Raw genomic sequence first — 9,202 nt, 5'->3', positions numbered from 1 at the left:
AAGTACCTATCATCTAACATCTAAGCATCTACCAAATTTTAAATTGGATATTTTTTCTTTAAATAGACCGTCTATAGTAAACGCAATAATTTGCCCAAGTCATATAGTATATTAACTACAGGCTTGATTACCCAGCATATTTTATAACAAAAAAGTGAATATTAAAACACACGATCACGAAGATGATAAAAAAAAAGTTTTTAAATAACATTCGTTCACTCACTCAAATGAACGATGAACGAAAAACCATCTGTAAATGGCAACACCGAAATGTCTATGGACATTGGCAAAAACCATTTTTAATCTATGACATAATTTGTTGTTGAGGTTAGGACTGAAAAACAACTAATTTTCCGTAATGGGAGATACAAATTTGAAGCCCAAAATTGATGCTGGTGATAAAAACCCAGTATTGAAACAGGCAGAATTAGATTACATGAAGATTATTGAACAGAAAAATCGTGAAAGGGTGGTTAAATTACAGCAACTGAGTAAACGGAATAGATTAACTGGATTTTCGATCGGAGCGGGAGTGTTTGGAATTTATTTATATTCTATGTTTGCTGTAAAGCAGGAGACCTTCCTTGACGATTTCGACGAACCTGCTAAAGTGCAACAATAATGGCTGCAGTAAAACATGCAACGCAAATCAGGTTACCACCCTTACCGAGTATTAAAGATGTCATTAAATTATACAAATTGCGTGCTCTGCGCGAATTATCACAAAATTTTCTTATGGAACCTAGACTGATTGATAAAATCGTTCGAGCTGCTGGTGATATTCAAAACCATGTTGTATGTGAGGTTGGGCCTGGCCCCGGCGGAATTACACGATCGATTATTAAACAAGCGCCCCGTAAACTGATATTAATCGAGAAAGATCCACGTTTCTTGCCATCTCTAGAGCTTGTTGCAGATGCATGTAAGGATAAATTAGACTTAGATATCATAACTGGTGATATATTAACTACCGACATAGCTCATTTCATTCCGAAAGACGTTAAAACTGATTGGGATGATTCTCCACCTCCAATAAACCTGATCGGCAATTTACCATTTAGTGTTTCTACAATTTTGATCGTGAGATGGTTAGAAATGATTTCAAAGCAAGAAGGCCCATGGGCGCTTGGCCGCACAAGAATGACGTTAACATTTCAAAAAGAAGTTGCTGAAAGAATGGCTGCTCGTATCTTAGATAAGCAAAGGTGTAGGTTATCTGTCATGTGTCAGAGCTGGTGTAATGTGAACTACAAATTTGATATCCCCGGTGACGCTTTTGTCCCAAAACCAGATGTGGATGTAGGAGTGGTCACTCTCACACCTTTGAAGAGACCATTGATGAAGCAACCGTTCAAACTGGTTGAAAAGGTAGTGCGGCAGATATTTTCTATGAGACAGAAGTATTCTATACGAGGGGCTCAGACCTTGTTTCCGGAAGATGTGCGAGAGGAAATGGCACTCACTATGTACAAAATGGCTGATATAGATCCAGTAACCCGTCCCTTTCAAATAGCCAATGGAGAATTTTCTAGACTATGTGATGCATACACTGAAATCATTAAAAAGTATCCTGAATTTGAGAGCTATGACTTAAGAGCACCTAAGAAATTAAACAAGAAAGATGTAGAGAATGAAGCTTGATTTCATTTATTGTTATATTTTATTTAGTTTGTAAATATAGGGAAAATATAGTTAATAAAAATCAAATAATTGGTTTTTTATTTTATTTTTATATTAATTTTAACATTTAACACTTGAACATAAAAACTTGCACATTATACATAAATAAAACAGCTCAGTCTAAAAGTGATTGTTGTTCCCTTACTTTTTCTGCCAATTCGCCTTTTTTCTTTAGAACTTTCCTATGTTTATTGGAAGCTAGATGTATAGCATATTCCTTATCACCTATAATAAGTCTATTACACACATCACAGTGATTTGACGAATGTCCATTAAGTGTTAACCTCTCTTCGTTAATTTTTGGTTTTAGTGGTTCATATTTGCAAGACGAATTTGACATAAAGCTGTCTATAACACATATTGCTTTGTTCAGTACTTCTTCGTCCCATTTGCTTATATCTGTAGTGTCCAATTCAAATATAGGAGGAACCTGAAAATTTAGAATATATTAAAGCGACATCTATTATCAACTTTAGGTACATTAATTTTGAAGCGCCATCTATTGTATTATTTAGTAAGTGTACGCATTTCAGCTACTCGACCATAGATGGCGCTGATATTAATTATTAAAAATACTTAAGTTTGATAAAAATAAGAAATAATTATTAATAACAGAGAATACGTACCTCTCTTGTGGGGATCTGTAAAAACCTTCCTCGGATCATTTTATTTTGTCGTCTTGCGTACCTTCTGGTACCAATTTTCATATTTTCAATACTTTGTTCTAGCAATTTTTTCCCCTCATCGCTGTTCTTCTTTTCCTCTGGCAAAATCAGATATTCGTGAAATTCTTTAAAACCCAGTGTTTGGAAAACGCCTTTGGTATAATCTGGAGGTCTGGAACAAATGTAGTTATATTATTGTAGTAAAACGATAAATGAATTAGGTATTTAATACGCTGTGGAGTAAGCTAGTTTGAATTTTACAAAAATAATATTTACTACAAAATATTAGATTCAAACAATAAATGTTATTAGACGTCAAATACTATAATTGCACTTATTATACCACAACGTAGGGATTTGTATTATATTGTAATATAAATACATATGCCAGTATTCTTGGCTATTAGCCAAACGTTTTCATAATTAATTTGTCTGAACAATTTAGCAAAATGTAATTAGCTTCGTAACTCTTATTCTTGTTACGTTGTTGAAATTAATTTATTATAAATTGTTAATTATTTCTGTATTGTAGCATAAACTGGGGTACAATTGCTAATTTATTTATAGAAAATTAAAACATCGACCAATTTATTGGTATTACGCTTTCTATTTTTGTATGTGGGAAATTAAAAAGGAAGTGTGGTTTTGTTACCTCGAGTATCTTACAATTTTGTTTGAATACATAGTTACTTCGCTATCATAAAATAAGAGGAATCATAATAGCCGCCATAAAAATAATAACACGGTAAAGAGACAAAAAACCGGACAAGATAGAACTACGCAATCATGAATCTAATACGCAATTAATTGTCGAATTACATAAGAGGTCGTTAACCTGAGATTTAAATGCCGTCGAGTGATCGATCATAATATGTTGACATTGGTACCGAAATATTGATTCGATTCATCGATGTAATTGAGAAATATTGATTTTTGATCGATATTAATGTTACGATAAATAAAGCACGCTATTTGAATGGTTTATTTGTTAATTTGTAGCAATAAACGAAGGCAATATTTCAATAAATTAATTATTGTGTTTATTGATTGATTTAAAGCGGTGCCGGTTATGATTCTTTTAAACATAAACATTTAAAAATATTTCCATTTAAGTATTCTTTATTTTCCTGTTTTTCATGTTTGATTGCGAACTATTTCTATATAATATAATATTTTATATTATACATACATATATAATAATGTACTAGGTATATAGTATATAGAGGTTTATATTTTAATACATCCAATATCCATAGTCTTAATATGTTTCTTTTGCATTATGAATTTTATTCAAGCATATGATTCGGAATCCAACAATAGATGTTTATAGAGTTTAACCGAGTAATTGTTATTCCTAGAATTTAGATAATTACATGTTTCAAGACAGAGATAGACATTCCAAACAACTATTTCGCATCCCTCTTCCGCACAGATAAAAAAGTAAATCATTTTATCACCGTAAAATGAATACTGAACGTACTATTGAAAAATCTAAATTTAAAAATGCAAAAAATACGTTAAATTTTGAAAAAAGATTACTTTGTGAATGGATAGTGTAAAAAAATCTTGGAAACGGGTGTCGCGACCAGTCGACATCCATTTTTTGTGATCGCATTTTGATGAATGACTTCGGTTTTTTGTTTCGAGTGTTCCGTTCGGGAATGACTAAGGGTCCGTTCACACAGACAGGCTCGGAGAGCATCGGCGCGCATTTTTCTTTTCACACAGACCGGATCGTATACGCTTGGAGTTGGTCGGAGCGGAGCCGTCAACTATTTCACATAGACCAGCTGGAAGCTATCTGAAAGCGGATGCGAATGTAATCGGAGCTGAACGGCTGCGCGAACGAGAAAAAGTACGCGATCGGAGCCGGTCAGCTCCTCTTATTATTTCACACCAAGCGCGTTCAAGCATTCTTAATGTCAAAAGCAGTGCACACGCAAAAATAAACCTTAAGTTACAAATACTAAAAACTCTGTTTTCATCGTGATAAGAATCTGCTCTCCTCTCAGAGCCGGTCTGTGTGAACGGACCCTAAACTAGACACACTTGTAACGCGTCCTCAGTAACGAATTGCTTTTGATGTGTTACATTCATAGTTACATTTCATTATTTACGTATTTTTAACTACGAATAATAGACGATCAATATTAATTATACTGTCCTTTTTATTATTTTATGATTCGGGCTAAGGTCCTGTAGAAAACAAAAACAAAAAAATACGTAGAGTAACCCGAAAACAGGGTTGTTACAAAAAAACATCGTTGTTTAAAACATCATGTTTAAAACAAGTTTAAAACAAAATGTAAAAAAAACATGTTTTTTTCCACCTGCTTTAAATCAATGTTTTATACATTGTTTTAAACAGGTTTTAAACTTACAAGCGGGATAGATAAATAAAACAATTTCAAATGGGAAATTATTATTATGGCGATATTTTATTATTGCGAAATGTTAATTTAATTAACTTAATTATATTATTATATAACACTAGCGGTCCGCCCCGGCTTCGCCCGTGGTACATATTCACGTTTTCTCTACATAAGAACCATCCTCGAACTTCAAGGAATATTATAAAAAAAGAATTAACGAAATCGGTTGAGCCCTTCTCAAGTTATGCGCTTACCAACACATTTTGAGATTCATTTTTAGGGTTCCGTAGCCAAAATGGCAAAAACGGAACCCTTATAGTTTCGTCATGTCCGTCTGTCCGTCTGTCCGTCTGTCCGTCTGTCACAGCCGATTTACTCGGAAACTATAAGTACTACAGTGATGAAATTTGATGGGAATATGTGTTGTATGAACCGCTACAAAAATATGACACTAAATAGTAAAAAAAAGAATTGGGGGTGGGGCCCCCCATACATGTAACTGAGGGATGAAATTTTTTTTTTCGATGTACATACCCGTGTGGGGTATCAATGGAAAGGTCTTTTAAAATGATATAAAGTTTTCTAAAAACATTTTTCTTAAAGTGAACGGTTTTTGAGATATCAGCTCTCAAAGTCGTAAAAAGTATGTCCCCCCCCCTCTATTTTTATAACTACGGGGTATAAAATTCTAAAAAAAATAGAGGTGATGCATGCTAATTAACTCTTTCAACGATTTTTGGTTTGATCAAAGTATCTCTTATAGTTTTTGAGATAGGTTGATTTAACTGTAATTTTGGTTAAGTTATTGTGCTTACACTGAAAACGATATTTGCTGCTACGGAACCCTTTGTGCGCGAGCCCGACTCGCACTTGGCCGGTTTTTATATTATAGACTAGCGGTTCACCCCGGCTTCGCCCGTGGTTTCACGGGTTTCACTTCGTGAAATTTTTATATTATAGATTAGTCAGTCAGCTAATAAGTTAAATAAAACATTTCAAATAAAGAAACTTTAATTTTAACATTATTATAATAATTATTTAACATAATACCTACTTAGTCAACTAATAAGGATTCCTCCAAATGCTCTAAATTTTGGCCACTCTGGGAGATTGTATTTTTTTATTCATATTTTTAAAAACTGAAACAAGTTTCGCGGTTTTTTCATTTGGTAAACGATTTCTTAATCTGGACTGTACCAACCCAAATGTAGAAAAAAGTCTTTCTACTCCTGCAGAGGAAGCAACTGCAGCATGCAGTTGGCATGCTAGATAATTCATGTCCGAGCTTAATTTCCCCCTAGGTGATTGCTACCATGTTAGTGGGTGCACTTCCAATGCATAATTCGTAAAAAGATACTCATTAAACGGGAAAGAATATGCTCTGTATTTGTTAATATCGCGCGCGCGATAATATTGGGCGCGTTCCTACCTACGGACATGAGTGATTGCAATCGCGGTCATCGCTGACTGAAATCGCGTCCAGAAAACATAAAGCCTATGGGTGATTAAAACATATTAATCAATGTTTTAAACATGAATAAAACACAGTAAAAGTACAAAGAAAAAAACATTGAATAAAACATAAAACATTGAACAAAACCAAAAAAACAAAAAAAACATGTTTTTTCTCATAATTTACTGTTTTTTTGCAACCCTGCCCGAAAATAGTCGATCAATTAAAATTGCTAATGGATTACAAAGACAAAACGATTATTTTGAAAACAATATGTACTTAGGGTTGTCACTCATAATATACGGTACAATAACAAGCGAGACACTTGCGTCCGTATACGCGTGAGACGAGAAAGATTTTGCGGTTACTACTGTAGAAGGGTTAGTGTAGATAGATTTACTATCTTGATACTTGTTAAGATGCTTTCAATTATTATGAAGCTTTTGCAACTACATACCAACTTATTTGTTGTTAACAATAAGGTAACGTATTTTTTTAATTAATTTTGGATTTGTTAAAAATTGAACGAGTTAATCGTGTCTTTACACGTATTTTAAGTAAGTTTTTTTTTTACTTTATGAGTCGAAATAATTAAGGATTTTAATTTTCATATGCAATGCGTTCAAAATACATATTCAGAAAAAAACAATAGTATCGTATAGACATAAAAAGTGTTACGTATTAAGTATTATTTATTTTTATAAAAAAAATTATTAAAAACAATTGTTCACGATATAAAAATAGACACCACACCTATATGAAACATGAGACCATAGAGAACCGCAGCAGATGCGGTGTAGGACGTTGCCCGGCCGCCATGTTTGTTTTTTTTTTCTTTTCCTTTTTAAAATTTGTTTATTCTTAATGGCCAGTATCTATCAGGATTTTGCTTATGGCAATACGTACATATTTCTTTTGTATCATTTTTTTGTTTTATTTTTTAAGTTTAATTTCGAAAATACTCTGTTAAACATTTAAATTATTTATTTGTAAATTTATTTATTTTTGTGTACATAAAGTGAAATGGCTAACAGTTGGTTAAATGTTAAATTTTAATACCATATTTAATTCTTCTATAAAAGCTTTTCCCAACCAGTTTCATATGTATACGTACTTTAATATGATGTACAAACACTAATAAAAAAAACTTCGGTACGAGCTCAATAAATAAAAAAAAACCGTAAATATAATTATAATTATTATTAGGTACTTACTTTCCATCTTGTATACGTTGCTTGTTGTGTCTGTCATGGAAACTTAACAATTCTTCTATTAAACCTTCCTCTATCATAGAATCAATTCTGGCATTCAGTCTCTCGTCATGAATAGTCTGAAAAAATTAAAAAAAAAATATATATTCAATAAAACGAAATTTACAAAACGATCTTAAAAGCAATAATATTCATATTCTTTGTCATTGGAACTACAGGTTTGTCAAATTTTCCGAGTATGTAGTGCGCTGATATAATACTGCTAAATATATGAAACAAAAACAACACTTTTCAATATTAGTTGTTTTGCTTCTTGAACCTTAACAATTATGCTGACAAACAAACCAATTTCTAAGTTCTATAAGAAACTAATTGATATATTTCTTTTAGTCTATTGATAGACGTGTACGTTCCTTCACATATTATAATTAATAATGTACAGACAAATTATATAATTGGCCACTTTATTACATCAACATTGTACTGTGGTAATTATAGATAAGGGGCCAAAGGCGTACCGAAGTCCTGTTGTCATAAATTATAATACATCTGCAATTTTAATATCATTAATTAGTGTGACTTATAAAAACAATAATTACGTAACGACTGATTGCAATTTAACCTCGGATTGTACTACGCTTGTACAGGCGCAGTTCAAGGGGAGTTTACGAGGTGGTGGGGTAGAATTGTACCTATCTAGCAAAAGTTACATTTTTTGTCAGGCAGTGTTATTTATTAGGACACATGCTAAATAGGACATCACCCAACAGTAGGACTCGGTGGGATGGTAGGATACAAAGCACAACAGACTGCTTTTTTCTGGCTCTTATTTATCAAAGCCAGTATGATACCTAGTAGGTTTGGAATTTGGATCTATAGTTGAGTTACTGTGTAGGGTACAGTTACTGATAAGGACACTATTACTCTATAGGAAATTCTTACTGGATATAATACTGTTACAAGGAATAACACTGTTGGCTGATAGAAAACTTTTTAAAGAGGAAACTAGTACGGATGGCACGTCTGTTCGTCAAAACAATGCCATTTTTCAGTTAACCGTTATTGGGTTTGATATAAATAATGAAATCCTCAATACTGTTCACTATTTTCCGATATTTCGTGTGATGTACAGAAAATATGTAAAACAAAATACCTTTTTGAAGTAGGTTCAATAACTTCGCATATATACCTCTGATTCCACGATATATTGTTCTTATTCCAAGATCCTAATCATTGTATAATTAATACTAGACGTAATTAATAATATGCAATCGTGACTGCATTTACTCGCGGCAAGGTATTCTACGTAACATGTGCATAAAATAACTATGTTCGTGGAATTTATTGAATTAAAAGAATATGACGTCATCGTGGTATGTAGGTAAATAATCTGTGATATATATTTTTGATGATAATTACTATAAGAGTATGTTTTTCAAAGTATCTCCTCGAGAATCTAGTTGAGAATTGGTAGGTTACTCACATTTTAACAGTTATTTTCTTACTTGTTAATGTATTGAGATATTATTGTATTTTATCTGTTTCTATGATCTCTACAGGAGATATTAAAATTTCTGTGCCCTAGGAACAAAATTGAGACAATTTTCTGCGAAGAATTTATAGTCAATCAAATTGAAACTGCTTGACAAACCTTTATGCATGCTAAGAATATATTATGTAGATGGATGGCAGAATATTTGTCTTTATTAATCACTGTATATATTCAAATAAATTGATAATTTTGAATCTGTGGCTCTTAAACAATGAATTCTACGAAAAATTCAGTTTATAACAAGTTAAGTAAAAATGAAAATTGCAAAT

General features: G+C 32.4%; 3 protein-coding genes across 3 annotated transcripts in view; 2 read left to right on the top strand and 1 right to left on the bottom strand.

Moving 5' to 3' along the window:
• The first annotated feature begins 288 nt into the window (after positions 1-288).
• LOC123694663 (cytochrome c oxidase assembly factor 3, mitochondrial) lies at positions 289-622 on the top strand. Its single transcript, XM_045640158.1, has one exon. The coding sequence runs from the start codon at positions 359-361 to the stop codon at positions 620-622; it is 264 nt and encodes an 87-aa protein (XP_045496114.1). The 5' UTR covers positions 289-358.
• LOC123694661 (dimethyladenosine transferase 1, mitochondrial) lies at positions 622-1,716 on the top strand. The gene has a single exon (XM_045640156.1). It carries the CDS (start codon positions 622-624, stop codon positions 1,639-1,641), a length of 1,020 nt encoding a protein of 339 aa, XP_045496112.1. The 3' UTR covers positions 1,642-1,716.
• The window catches only part of LOC123694660 (tRNA dimethylallyltransferase), a 200,436-nt gene continuing 192,944 nt past the window's right edge, over positions 1,711-9,202 (bottom strand). The window contains exons 5-7 of the mRNA XM_045640154.1: positions 7,385-7,500; positions 2,307-2,517; positions 1,711-2,110 (exon numbers count right to left, since the gene is read on the bottom strand). Coding sequence (XP_045496110.1) covers positions 1,796-2,110; positions 2,307-2,517; positions 7,385-7,500 — 642 coding nt within the window. The 3' untranslated portion in view covers positions 1,711-1,795. The remainder of the gene's footprint in view (positions 2,111-2,306; positions 2,518-7,384; positions 7,501-9,202) is intronic.

Source organism: Colias croceus, chromosome 9, assembly GCF_905220415.1.
Source record: "Colias croceus chromosome 9, ilColCroc2.1".
Classification (NCBI taxonomy): Eukaryota; Metazoa; Arthropoda; class Insecta; order Lepidoptera; family Pieridae; genus Colias; species Colias croceus.
The sequence above is the reverse complement of the archived record's forward strand: the minus strand, read 5'-3'. Positions and strand labels throughout refer to the sequence as shown.

Excerpts from the sequence above, each read along its gene's own strand:
- LOC123694663 (XM_045640158.1), top strand. The coding sequence starts at position 359 with ATGGGAGATACAAATTTGAAGCCCAAAATTGATGCTGGTGATAAAAAC.
- LOC123694661 (XM_045640156.1), top strand. The coding sequence starts at position 622 with ATGGCTGCAGTAAAACATGCAACGCAAATCAGGTTACCACCCTTACCG.